Source organism: Oncorhynchus mykiss, chromosome 13 (genome assembly GCF_057628025.1).
Source record: "Oncorhynchus mykiss isolate SJ-2025 chromosome 13, ASM5762802v1, whole genome shotgun sequence".
In the NCBI taxonomy this organism is placed as follows: Eukaryota; Metazoa; Chordata; class Actinopteri; order Salmoniformes; family Salmonidae; genus Oncorhynchus; species Oncorhynchus mykiss.
Genome location: NC_143034.1, coordinates 72,975,751 through 72,989,185, shown reverse-complemented (window position 1 = coordinate 72,989,185; position 13,435 = coordinate 72,975,751). Strand labels below are relative to the sequence as shown.

The window sequence follows — 13,435 nt, the reverse complement described above, 5'->3', positions numbered from 1 at the left end:
GTTGCTCTCCGGTTTCATGATTTAACAAAGGTGTGGTTGAAATGATTCTGCCACTGTCTTCTTGTCAAGGCATATGAAGTAACAGGCTAGAACAAAAAAACGCAATTATCACAACACGTGGGTTGTAATATGGCTTCCCAGGTGATTTTTACCTACACACCACTACTGCAAGTTGTAGCTTTGCCCTCATTATTTCTCCATGGTTCTGACTTTACCTGCTCATTACCTTGTATCAATCTGTGTGCTTTAGGCTAGTAGGCTACTTTGCTGAAGGACAAAATATCCCACGTGTTTATTACCACCATTGTTTATTTTGTCCAGCTGTTCAAATGGAACGAATGGATATGGAAGACACCACAGTAGGAATACTGTTAATAAGTAAACCAAATTTACCCGATCTGTAGTTAGCTATTCTTTCTTCAGCGTTTAAAAGTGACAGTAAATATGTAGCTAGCCTACACTACAGTTACTTTCTATTGTTATTATTCTATTGATATTGTTCTCCTCCGGAGTGCTGGAACAAAGGAATGGCTGGGACCAATTTGCGCCCTAACGCACAGGTATTTTCTCGCGGCACTCACTCAATTCACTCCCAAAGGGCCAAAACTCGCGGGATTTGAACGATTAAACGCTCTACTGAATGAGGACATCTAGTGGAAGACGTAGAAAGTGTCCCCAGATCCATAGCTGGTTGGGAAGAGTGGTTGCGATCACGTCAAAGTTGCCCCAACTTTCATGACCACAAAACTAGTTTGGAAGAATGCCTGCCCTGTGAGTTCTGCTATACTTACAGACATAATTCCAACGGTTTTAGAAGCTTTAGAGTGTTTTCTATCCAATAATAATTATTATATGTATATATTAGCAATTTTTGACAGATTTTTTTTCAGTTTACTATGGGCACGCAATTCCTCCAAAGGGGGCAGTATTCTGCCTAGCCTTAAGAGGATTTATTAATTCATTAAGTTTAAATGTCTGATGTGGGTTAATCTTACTTCAGAAAGATCCTGGATAAGATTTGACCTGATCTATTAAAGTCAAAACATTTAACACCCTATTCACCAATAATCCTGTTATCGTCTACCTCTACCCCAGCGACACTTGGAACAACGTCCTCTTCGAGAGTCCAGGTAGTTGTATTGTCTGATGCCCAGTAAGTGAAGCCTATAAAATACCAGACTGATTACCGCTGCGCTAGATTTGTGTCGGTTGACAATTAGTGGAGGGTGGTATGTGCATTAACATTAGGATAGTAACACATTAAAACATTGGTTTAGGTGTTATTATATGATCAGTTGAAGTCATTGCGTTATTCATAAATGATTACTCACCTGATAACGTGAAATGGAAAATTATTACTATAATAATTCACTATTTTATCATTAACAATCAAGTTATTACATTAACCGTTGTTACAAGATAGCATACATAGTTCTTGCCTTGATCTCATGGATATTATTACTCAATGTATAATTGATTCATTTTAGGAACAAATCCATTTAGATATTATTAAAGTTATTGTTTAGAAGATAATGGCTAGAATTGATTGATCAATTGAATTCATGAGTTATTTTAATTGAAACTTTATTTAGCTAGGAAAGTCAGTTAAGAACAAATTCTTATTTAGAATGACAGCCTACCGGGGAACAGTGGGTTAACGGCCTTGTTCAGGGGCAGATTACAGATTTTTACCTTGTCAGTTTGGGATTCGATCCAGCAACCTTCCGGTTACTCGCCCAACGCTCTAACCACTAGGCTAACTGCCGCCCAATATACACCTATTGTTGAAACATTCTACATAGTGACATTTGAATAATAATAATAGTGTCATAAGTATATGAAAGAAGATACAATTATCAACATCCCCCCTCCCCCCACAGGTTCACTATGACATTTCCTATGATAACATTTATCCATATAGATCAATGTGTGATATTACATAGACACAGTGGAGACCTGATCCTAGATCAGAGCTGCATATTATGCTGCACAGAGGTTACCATGGTGATCCGACTGAGGCAACTGTTTAAGAATGGGAGATGGATATGACTGTTCACTAGATGTTTTCTATTGATCCTTTATTTAGGGATCTGGAACAGTCCGGATAGGAGGGAGATGAAATATGGCAAATTTGAGCTTTCTGGTGTTTTTTCATTTGCCCTAAACGAGCAAAGCTCTCTCCACATAGACAGACATAGGGTTTCTCTCCAGTGTGTGTTCGCTGGTGTGAAATTAGGGTCCCTGACTCAGCAAAGCTCTTTCCACAATGATCACAGCTATAAGGCTTCTCTCCAGTGTGTGTTCGCTGGTGTGTATTCAGGGTCCCTGACTCAGCAAAGATCTTTCCACAATGATCACAGCTATAAGGTTTCTCTCCAGTGTGTGTTCGCTGGTGTGCAGTCAGGGTGGAAGCTAAAGCAAAGCTCTTTCCACACTGATCACAGCTATAAGGCTTTTCTCCAGTGTGTGTTCGATGGTGTATAGTCAGGGTGGAAACTCGAGCAAAGCTCTTTCCACACTGATCACAGCTATATGGCTTCTCTCCAGTGTGTATGCGCTGGTGTTTATTCAGGGTGGAAGCTAAAGCAAAGCACTTTCCACACTGATCACATCTATAAGGCCTCTCTCCTGTGTGTACACGCTGGTGTATAGTTAGTTTATCTGATACAGCAAAGCTCTTCCCACACTGATCACAGCTATATGGCTTCTCTCCAGTGTGTATGCGCTGGTGTCTAATCAGGGTGGAAGCTACAGCAAAGCTCTTCCCACACTGATCACAGCTATAAGGCTTCTCTCCTGTGTGTACACGCTGGTGTATGGTTAGGGATCCTGCATTAACAAAGTTTTTCCCACAATCAAGGCAGGGGTAAGGCTTCTCCCCTTCATAAATTCTCAGATGATATTTAAAGGTGTTATATGCAGCAAAACTCTTCCCACAATGATCACAGCTGTAAGGCTTTTCTCCTGTGTGTGTTCGCTGGTGTGTAGTCAGGTTGGAAGCTCGAGCAAAGAACTTCCCACACTGATCACAGTGATAAGGCTTCTCTCCGGTGTGAATACGCAGGTGAATTATGAAGGACCTCCGTGTAGTGAAACTCTTCCCACAGTCAGAGCAGCTGTGGTGAGATTTCTTCCCTGTACGTCTGTGCTGGTGTTTGAGGTGTTCTGATTGGGAGACACTCTTCTCTGCCTCGTCAGCAACATGTTGTTGTTGAAGCTCCCCAGATGATAAGTCCCTCCCACTGAGAGAGCAACGGTGAGGAGAGTCCCCTGTGAAACAGACATTGAATAACTAGGTTTTGGAAATATGAGTCCATAAACAAATATCAACAATATATTACTCAGTGGATAGTTCATTAGGTACACTCCCCAGTTCATGAAAATAGGTCACTCCTACAGACAGTGAGTCACGTGGCTATGGCTTGCTATATAAAGCAGACAGACAGGCAGAGGCATTAAGTTACTGTTTGATTGAACATCAGAATGGGCAAAACAAGTGACCTAAGCGACTGTGCGTGGTAAGATCGTCGGTGCCAGGCGCGCCGGATCCAGAATCTCAGAAACAGCCGACCTCCTGGACTTTTCACACACGACAGTGTCTAGAGTTTACCAAGAATGGTGCGACAAACAAAAAACATCCAGTCAGTGGCAGTGCTGTGGGGGAAAACAGCTCGTTGATGAGAGAGGTCGAAGGAGAATTGCAAAAATCGTGCAAGCTAACAGGCGGGCCACAAATAGACAAGTAACAGCGCAGTACAACCGTGGTGTGCAGTGTGGCATCTTGGAACGAAAAACTCGCAGATCCTCGTCACTAATGGGCTATTTCAGCAGACGACTACACTGTTCCACTACTATCAGCTAAAAACAAGAAGAAGCTGCTCCAGTAAGAACGCAATAACCAACACTGGACAATTTAAGGAGTGGAAAGAAATCAAGGTTCCTTTTGCTTCATGCTGATAGCAGTCAGAATTTGGCATAAGTAGCATGAGTTCATGGACCCATCTGCCTGGTGTCAACAGTACAGGGTGGTGTACTGATGTGGGGGATGTTTTCCTGGCACACGTTTAGGTCCCTTGATACCAACTCAGCACCACAGTGTATCTGAACATTGTTGCTGACCAAACCCAACAGAGTATCTTGGGGATGAGATGGAACGGGCTGTTGGCAACATGAATGTGGCGCTGTCCAATCTGCAGCAACTGCGTGATGCCATCGCGTCAGCATGGACCAACATCATCCCCGTGGTACGTTGCAGAATCCACACGCCGGACAATTCAGGCTGTTTTGGAGGAAAAAGGGGGTCTGTTCCGGAACCAAACGGGTGTACCTAACATACTGGCCACTGAGTGTATATTGTTTATAAATCAATTAATAGAATTTGCAGAATGAGATTGTAGTATAATTCACACACCCACCATTGTTCTTACTTGATGAAATCAAATCTCCATCTCCCTCCTCGTGTCCTTCTCTCACAGTTCCACTCTGCCCTGGTGTTTTCCTGCAGTCGACCAGCCGCACAGACACCCTCTTCAGACCCAGCAGTAAGGAGCTACCAGGAGAGTTGTGACCAGGGGACTCCGGCAGGTTGGAGGGGGACGGACTAGCTCTGTCCTGGTGACCACAGAAAGAATTGTACATAGAATATCATTAGACCAAACAATTGATTACTTTAGTCTAAATCTCTGATTGATTGGTGCATCCTTATAATACATCCTTTCTCCTGAAGTGTGTAATCACTACTAATTCACTACTTTCCACAAAAGTAGTTTTTTTCCAAATAACTTTGGCACATTTTTCAAATGGAAGAGGTTTATTTTTTCACTCTTAAAACAAATGTCCAAACTGATAACTCTTAATGCCCCGGCTTATGTTCACAACCTATGAGAATAATTGGAGTTCACCCCTGAGATAATATTGATTGATGCAAGATGGTGCAGACAGAGATGGTCACCTCGCTTCGAGTCCTTAGGAAACTATGCATGTTTTTTTAAATGTATTTCTTACATTGTTACCCCCAAGAAATCTTAAGTCTTATTACATACAGCTGGGAATAACTATTGGATATAAGAGCGACGTCAACTTACCAACATTACGACCAGGAATACGACTTTCCCGAAGCGGATCCTTAGTTCGGACCACCACCCAGGACAGTGGATCTAATCCCAGAAGCCGACCCAAAACAATGTTGCCGCAGAAAAGGCGGACTGAGCGGCCTCCTGGTCAGGCGCCGTAGGCGTGTACTTTGCCCACCGTTTCCGAGTATACTACTCGCCAATGTCCAGTTGCCTTCCAGAGGGACATCAGAGATGGTAACATTCTGTTTCAAGGAAACATAGCTCTCTTGGGATATGTTGTCAGAGTCGGTTCAGCCACCGGGCTTCTTCATGCGCCGCACCGACAGAGATAAACACCTCTCTGGGAAGAGAAGGGCAGGGGTGTATGCTCCATGATAACGAATCATGGTGTAATCATAACAACATACAGGAACTCAAGTCCTTCTGCTCACCCAACATTGAATTCCTTACAATCAAATGCCGGCCAAATTATCACCCAAGAGAATTCTCATCAGTTATCGTCACAGCTGTGTATATACCCCATCAAGCAGACGATGGCCCTCAAGGAACTTCACTGGACACCATCTATTCTGGGGCGCATTTATTGTAGCTGGGGATTTTAGCAAATAAAATTTAAGAACAAGGCTACATAAATTCTATCAGCCTATTGCAGCACTGGCAATACACTCAACCCCTGCTACTCTAACTTCCACAATGCATACAAGGCCCTCCCTTTGGCAAATCCGACCACAACTCCATCTTGCTCCTACAGTCTTATAGGCAGAAACTCAAACAGGATGTACCTGTGACTAGAACCATTCAATGCATGTCTGTCCAATCAGAATTCACGCTTAAAGATTGTTTTGATCACGCGGATTGGGAAATGTTCCAGGCAGCCTCAGAACAACATCAATCTATACGCTGACTCGGTGAGTGAGTTTATAAGGAAGTGCATTGAAGATGTTGTACCCACTGTGACTTAAAACCTACCCTAACCAGAAACCGTGGATGGATGGCAGCATTTGGGCAAAACTGAAAGCGCGAACCACCGCATTTAACCACTGGGAATATGGCCGAATACAAACAGTGTAGTTATTCCCTCCGCAAGGCAATCAAACAAGCGAAATGTCGGTATAGAGACAAAGTGGAGTCGCAATTCAACGACTCAGACACGATGTGGCAGGGTCTACAGGCAATTACGGACTACAAAAAGAAAACCAGCTACGTCACAGACACCGACGTCTCGCTTCCAGACAAACTAAACACCTTCTTTGCCCGCTTTGAGGATAATACCGCGCCACAGTCGCGGCCCGCTAACAAGGACTGCCCCCCCCGTGGCTGGCGTGAGTAAGACATTTAAACGTGTTAACCCTCGCAAGGCTGCTGGCCCAGACGGCATCCCTAGCCGCGTCCTGGTGTGTTTACGGACATATTCAATCGCTCCCTATCCCAGTCTGCTGTCCCCACATGCTTCAAGATAGCCACCATTGTTCCTGTACCGAAGAAGGCAAAGATAACTGAACTAAATTACTACTGCCCGTAGCACTCACTTCTGTCATCATGAAGTGCTTTGAGAGACAAGGATCATATCACCTCCATGTTACCTGCCACTCTAGACCCACTTCATACCGCCCCAACTGGTCCACAGACGATGCAATCACCATCACACTGCCCTACTGTTGATTTGCACAGATTTTGATTAAAAGGAGCATAATAGAATCTATTCTGGATGCTTGAAACTGGGTTGTCCTGATGTTAGCAAGAAAGCATTTGCTCACTGCAGTGGACAACATGCAGTTTCCATTTGTATTGTTTTCTCAGCTACAGTTTGACTTGTGTCCTGTCTGACAGTGAAATATGGCTAGATCTTACCGTAGCTTGGACTACAGAGTAGCTAGCTAGTGTTGCAAAAGCCAAATTGCATTGCAAGGTAGTATTTTGACACTTTCCACACAGTTTGATGTTGGTTTTGAACTGATGTAGTTAGCCATCTATGTTTTGTGGAAATATTTAGCACTGGCTATCGTTAGTGAACTAGCTATCGTTATCTACCTTCTGTGTTGAGGTTATATGTTGTCTAGCTCTAGCTAGCTAATGGCTGAAGTTATTTGTGTAACAAATCTTCCATAAACAAATATAGCTAGCTACATTTATTTGCCTGTTAATTTGCTAGCTTTCAGCTGACTGGTGTTAGCTAGCTACTATTTACAGAGGCTGGACTTAGGACAAGCAAGCTAGCATTAGCTAATAGCAGCTGTACCCTACATTATTCATCTCATATGTATACGTATATACTGTACTCTATATCATCTACTGCATCTTTATGTAATACATGTATCACTAGCCACTTTAACTATGCCACTTTGTTTACATACTCATCTCATATGTATATACTGTACTCGATACCATCTACTGTATCTTGCCTATGCCGCTCTGTACAATCACTCATATCTTTATGTACATATTCTTTATCCCCTTATACACACAAGTGTAAGACAGTAGTTTTGGAATTGTTAGTTAGATTACTTGTTGGTTATTACTGCATTGTCGGAACTAGAAGCACAAGCATTTCGCTACACTCGCATTAACATCTGCTAACCATGTGACATAAATTTGATTTGTCTGTTTCCCCCTGTTCCCTTTCCTGCCCATTTGATAATGGGCCATTCTAAATCAGAACAAGATTAAATTGAGAATAGTCTGATGGGTGAAAATCTGACCACTTGATGTGAGAACAGCTGTACAGCCTGAGGCAAGGAACAGAGCACAAGCTTCTTTCTTCTTTTTGTAACTGCCTGAAATCATCAACAGGCTACAGTCACATTGTTCCATCCCATATATGTTTGGATTTCAAATACATTCTAGAAGGTTTATCAATTCAGTTCAATTTGCTTTATTGGCATGATGTAACAATGTACATATTGCCAAAGCCTATTTTGGATATTTACAATATAAAAAATATAAAAAATGAGAATCAAAATTGTCAACAGGACAACAGTAACAACAATAACCAAGGGTCAAAATAACCATACATTCAACAATAACAATAAGCATGCAGTAGAGGACATGTGTAGGTTGACTGGTCTGTCAGACACTGTCCGTCAACTTATGGCAGGCAGCGATGTAGTGCGCTGCCAACCCACAGCTCTCTGTGTCCTCTCCCAACAGGACGGGTAGCCTACTCTCATCAGAGGGGTCTTTAAAGCCTTGAATAAGGGTTTCAAAATTGGGGAAATGACGCACTAATTGTTTTATATTTTTTTACATTTTGTCAGGAAATGCAGCTCCGTCTCAGGTTCTGCTGTTGTGCAGTGGTTGCACAGCCTTCCCTCTACAGGGAGACAGGTTCTGCTGTTGTGCAGTGGTTGCACAGCCTTCCCTCTACAGGGAGACAGGTTCTGCTGTTGTGCAGTGGTTGCACAGCCTTCCCTCTACAGGGAGACAGGTTCTGCTGTTGTGCAGTGGTTGCACAGCCTTTCCTCTACAGGGAGACAGGTTCTGCTGTTGTGCAGTGGTTGCACAGCCTTTCCTCTACAGGGAGACAGGTTCTGCTGTTGTGCAGTAGTTGCACAGCCTTCCCTCTACAGGGAGACAGGTTCTGCTGTTGTGCAGTGGTTGCACAGCCTTTCCTCTACAGGGAGACAGGTTCTGCTGTTGTGCAGTGGTTGCACAGCCTTTCCTCTACAGGGAGACAGGTTCTGCTGTTGTGCAGTGGTTGCACAGCCTTTCCTCTACAGGGAGACAGGTTCTGCTGTTGTGCAGTGGTTGCACAGCCTTTCCTCTACAGGGAGACAGGTTCTGCTGTTGTGCAGTGGTTGCACAGCCTTTCCTCTACAGGGAGACAGGTTCTGCTGTTGTGCAGTGGTTGCACAGCCTTTCCTCTACAGGGAGACAGGTTCTGCTGTTGTGCAGTGGTTGCACAGCCTTTCCTCTACAGGGAGACAGGTTCTGCTGTTGTGCAGTGGTTGCACAACCTTTCCTCTACAGGGAGCCAGGTTCTGCTGTTGTGCAGTGGTTGCACAGCCTTTCCTCTACAGGGAGCCAGGTTTTCCTGTGTCTACCCTTCTCAATGGCAGGCTGTGTTCACTGAGCCTGTACTTTGTCAAGGTTTTGATCAGTAACTATGGTCAAATATTTAGCCACGGTGTACTGTCGATTTAGGGCCAGATAGCACTGCATTTTGTTTTGTGTTTGTGCTTGTTTTTCCCAATAAGCAATGTAGTTCTGTTTTGACTGTGTTTGTAATTTGGTTTATTCTGATTGATTGGATGTTCTGGTCCTGAGGCTTCAGTGTGTTAGCAGAACAGGTTTGTGAACTCAGCCCCAGGACCAGCTGGATGAGGGGACTGAGGCTTCAGTATGTTAGTAGAACAGGTTTGTGAACTCAGCCCCAGGACCAGCTGGATGAGGGGACTCTTTTCTTTGCTCAGCTCTTGGCATTTATCATTTACAACTAAAGTTGCCAAATAACTCCAAATGTAGCATATAGGACCGGTTTCAAATGAACACTTTTACGCTCAAGATGGCCACTTCATATTCGCTCCAGAATGGGAAAAATATCCTATTTTATTCAGCTAAAATCAATTATATTCTTCTTACTATAAAAATGATTTAAAGTAAAAGAATGACATGGGCCTTAAGTATATTTTGTCAGCTAAATGAACAAGCCTACAGCCTTTTCCAGCAGCATACCACACTGCGTCTGAAGCTAAGCAGCTTTGGTCCTAGTTGGTCCCTGGATGGAAGACTGGATACTGCTGGAAGTGGTGTTGGGAGGCCAGTAGGAGGCACTCTTTCCTCTGGTCTAAAAAAAATATCCCAATGCCCCAGGGAAGTGATTTGGGACATTGCCCTGTGTAGTGGGACATCAGCTGACTGGAGTAAGCTAGCTATTTACAGAGGCTAGCTGCTGGATTTTGGACAAGCAAGCTAATAGCAGCTGTATTGTTGATGACCAGTTTAGATAACCTCAGAATTTATAATTCTCAGAAATTCTACAAAAAAAGGAACTCATTGTTGGTTCCTAACGTAATGCATGGAATGTGCATGTGAGCCATACATTATGAATTGTAATCAAATCTGTTGCACCTACAAAACTTAGTCAATCCATTTTTTTATGGTAGCTATATGCTGGTTTTAATCTGATTTCTAGACATTGAGCTTGGTGGGTGCAGAAAATACTCTGAAAACTCACCCAGGGAAAGTTGGTTTTCTATTTCAGACATTCGCCAAAAGCCATTTAAAATGGCAAACTTCAATAACTAATGAATTGATCGTCACAGAAACAAAAATAGATATGGTGTATTCTATAAATGCATACTTTTACAACCTTTGTTTTGATCTGATATAAATACATAATCTATAAAATGCCATTTAAAGTGGCATAGATCAATAACTAATTTGATACAGGCCCTCTATCAAATCAAAACTGAAATTTCTACTCAAAGCAAAGGTTGTAAAAGTATACTGGACATTTATAGAATAAATCATACCTAGCTTGATGATTGTCATAATCAATGAAAACGTTGATTTATATAGATTTTATGTATCTATATCCAATTTAAACTGTAATGTTTACTCAAAAGGTTGTAAAAGTATGCTAGACATTTCTAGAATAAATCATATCAATTTGATGATTCTGTGGCAAACGGTGAATGAGATTTATACAATTTTAAATGGCTTTTGGAGAATGTCTGTCCGAATGTGTGAATATAAACTCCAACTTTCCCTTGGTGAAAACTCAATCGCTAAAGACCCTACTAGAAATCCGGTATATGGTACTCCGTAACCGCTGGACAGATCATGATGAAGTGGGGAGTGTGTTGTGTATCTCCAATCAAGCTAATTTGCGAGATTTCATCGACATTGGCGTCATAATGGCTTTGATATGATGGTAGGGAGATTTTAATTTATCATTGAGCTTCAACCAATGCATACTCAGCGTGACTACAACATAATGGAATAGAACTAAATAACATGAAAAATGTTGCAAAAGTGAGACGTAACATGCATGATTGGTGTGGCCTCTCAATGGGCAATACATATCATCAGCAATCCAGGGTTTATATACATCACTGGTGTAGCCCATGCTTAATTATTTCTCCATGGTTCTGACTTGACCTGCCGGTTGCGCATTGCGTGTATCAATCTGTGTTCGATTGGCTACTTTGATGAAATTACCACCATAGTTTATTTTGTCTAGCTGTTCAAATGGATGTGGAAGATCAAAGAAAATTAGACCTAGACGTTGTATACACCACAGTAAGGACACTGTTCATAAGTCAACCAAACTTACCCGATCCATCGTGGAAGCAATTCTTTCTTCAACGTTTCTTAAAATAAAAAACATGAAACTAAATGTGTACGGTAGTTACTTTGTCACGGCGTTCAGATAAAGAACAGTTAGACCAGCGCAATCAGACGTCCTTTTAAATATCAAAACTGGATTTAAGTCCTGACAAACAAACGTCTCATGTAGACTAATCTTACATCAGAAAGATCCTGTAGAATTGTATTTGGTTTGAAAACTAGATAGAGGATGATAACAAAGAACTTCCTGTTGATGCTTTTCGGCTTCTTCTGTGGTGTTTAAGAGGTGCCGCCACCTACTGTACATAGTCATCAACACCTCTCTTCAAATGGGTGAAGCAGTTTTGGGAGTGTCATTTATTGCTAGAAAATAACTGTTTGTATTGCCTCAAACATATTGTATGCTAAATTAATGGCAAAAATGTAGGCTATTTGTTGGTATATTCAATACATCATTCATCAATTTAAATTGTAAATTATTTGATGTATCACGTTTTTTGTCATCCTCAATGCTTGTAAATGCATTATGTCCACGCGTGGTTGTATTATTTTAAAATGGGCAAATACAATAAAAATCACAACAAATCATAAGATGTTTATATAAACAACTAAAATAGCTTGCAGCCTCTGACTGGCTGAGGTTTGCTGGAAGGTGGCAGGCTGAATATGAGATTAGAGAAATTCCGTGTTATTGTCTTTCAAATGAGCTCATGGCTAGATGGCCTTTTAGGGTTTATTTGTATTTATTATGGATCCCCATTAATTCCTGTCAAGGCAGCAGCTACTCTTCCTGGGGTTTATTATGGATCCCCATTAGTTCCTGCCAAGGCAGCAGCTACTCTTCCTGGGGTTTATTATGGATCCCCATTAGTTCCTACCAAGGCAGCAGCTACTCTTCCTGGGGTTTATTATGGATCCCCATTAGTTCCTGCCAAGGCAGCAGCTACTCTTCCTGGGGTTTATTATGGATCCCCATTAGTTCCTGCCAAGGCAGCAGCTACTCTTCCTGGGGTTTATTATGGATCCTCATTAGTACCTGCCAAGGCAGCAGCTACTCTTCCTGGGGTTTATTATGGATCCTCATTAGTTCCTGCCAAGGCAGCAGCTACTTTTCCTGGGGTTTATTATGGATCCCCATTAGTTCCTGCCAAGGCAGCAGCTACTCTTCCTGGGGTTTATTATGGATCCCCATTAGTTCCTGCCAAGGCAGCAGCTACTTTTCCTGGGGTTTATTATGGATCCCCATTAGTTCCTGCCAAGGCAGCAGCTACTCTTCCTGGGGTTTATAATGGATCCCCTTTAGTTCCTCCCAAGACAGCAGCTACTCTTCCTGGGGTTTATAATGGATCCCCTTTAGTTCCTCCCAAGGCAGCAGCTACTCTTCCTGGGGTCCAGCAACATTAAGGTAGTTATATACAATTTTAAATATTACAATCCATACCACTTTTCACAACACATTGTGTTCCCTCAAGCTACTTCTCTACTATCACATATCTACAATACAAAATCCATGTGTACTTGTGTGTGTCTTACGTGTACTTGTGTGTAGAGTGCGTGTTTTATGTGTATGTGCGTCTGTGGGTCTCTTCACAGTCCCTGCTGTTCCATAAAGTGTATTTGTATCTGTTTTTTAAATCTGATTCTACCGCTTGCATCTTGTACCTGATGTGAAATGGAGTTGCATGTAGTCATGGCTCTATGTAGTACTCTGCGCCTCCCATATTCTGTTCTGGACTTGGGGCCTGAAGAGACCTTTGGTGGCATGTGTTGTGGGGTTATGCATGGGTGTCGGAGCTGCCCTCCAAGACATCTACAGCACCCAATGTCAGTGATGCAAGAGGCGTCACTGCAGTCCCTGGTTCGAATCCAGGCTGCATCACATCCGGCTGTGATTGGGAGTCCCATAGGGCGGCGACACGATTGGCCCAGCGTCGTCCGGGTTTGGCCGGGGTTAAATAGTTAAATAAAGGTTAAATTTCTAGTAAATGTGTTACTATTCAACTACTGCTGTATATACACACTATTCAATCATAATTATTGTACAGATATAGTAGATATTCTATCCACACACT

The 13,435-nt window shown here is 42.4% G+C and overlaps 1 protein-coding gene across 5 annotated transcripts in view; it reads right to left on the bottom strand.

Moving 5' to 3' along the window:
• Positions 1–1,567: 1,567 nt before the first annotated feature.
• Positions 1,568–13,435, bottom strand: part of LOC118938354 (uncharacterized) — a 63,409-nt gene continuing 51,541 nt past the window's right edge. Inside the window, exons 1-4 of one of the 5 annotated variants that reach the window (XM_090197551.1) lie at positions 11,350–11,595; positions 5,085–5,415; positions 4,416–4,611; positions 1,568–3,270 (exon numbers count right to left, since the gene is read on the bottom strand). In XM_090197551.1, the coding sequence (XP_090053677.1) occupies positions 2,057–3,270; positions 4,416–4,611; positions 5,085–5,090 (1,416 nt within the window). In that variant the 5' untranslated portion in view covers positions 5,091–5,415; positions 11,350–11,595 and the 3' untranslated portion in view covers positions 1,568–2,056. Of the gene's footprint in view, positions 3,271–4,415; positions 4,612–5,084; positions 5,416–11,349; positions 11,638–13,435 lie in introns of those variants that run through there. The other 4 variants (XM_090197552.1, XM_090197553.1, XM_090197549.1 and 1 more) reach the window with 4 other exon arrangements.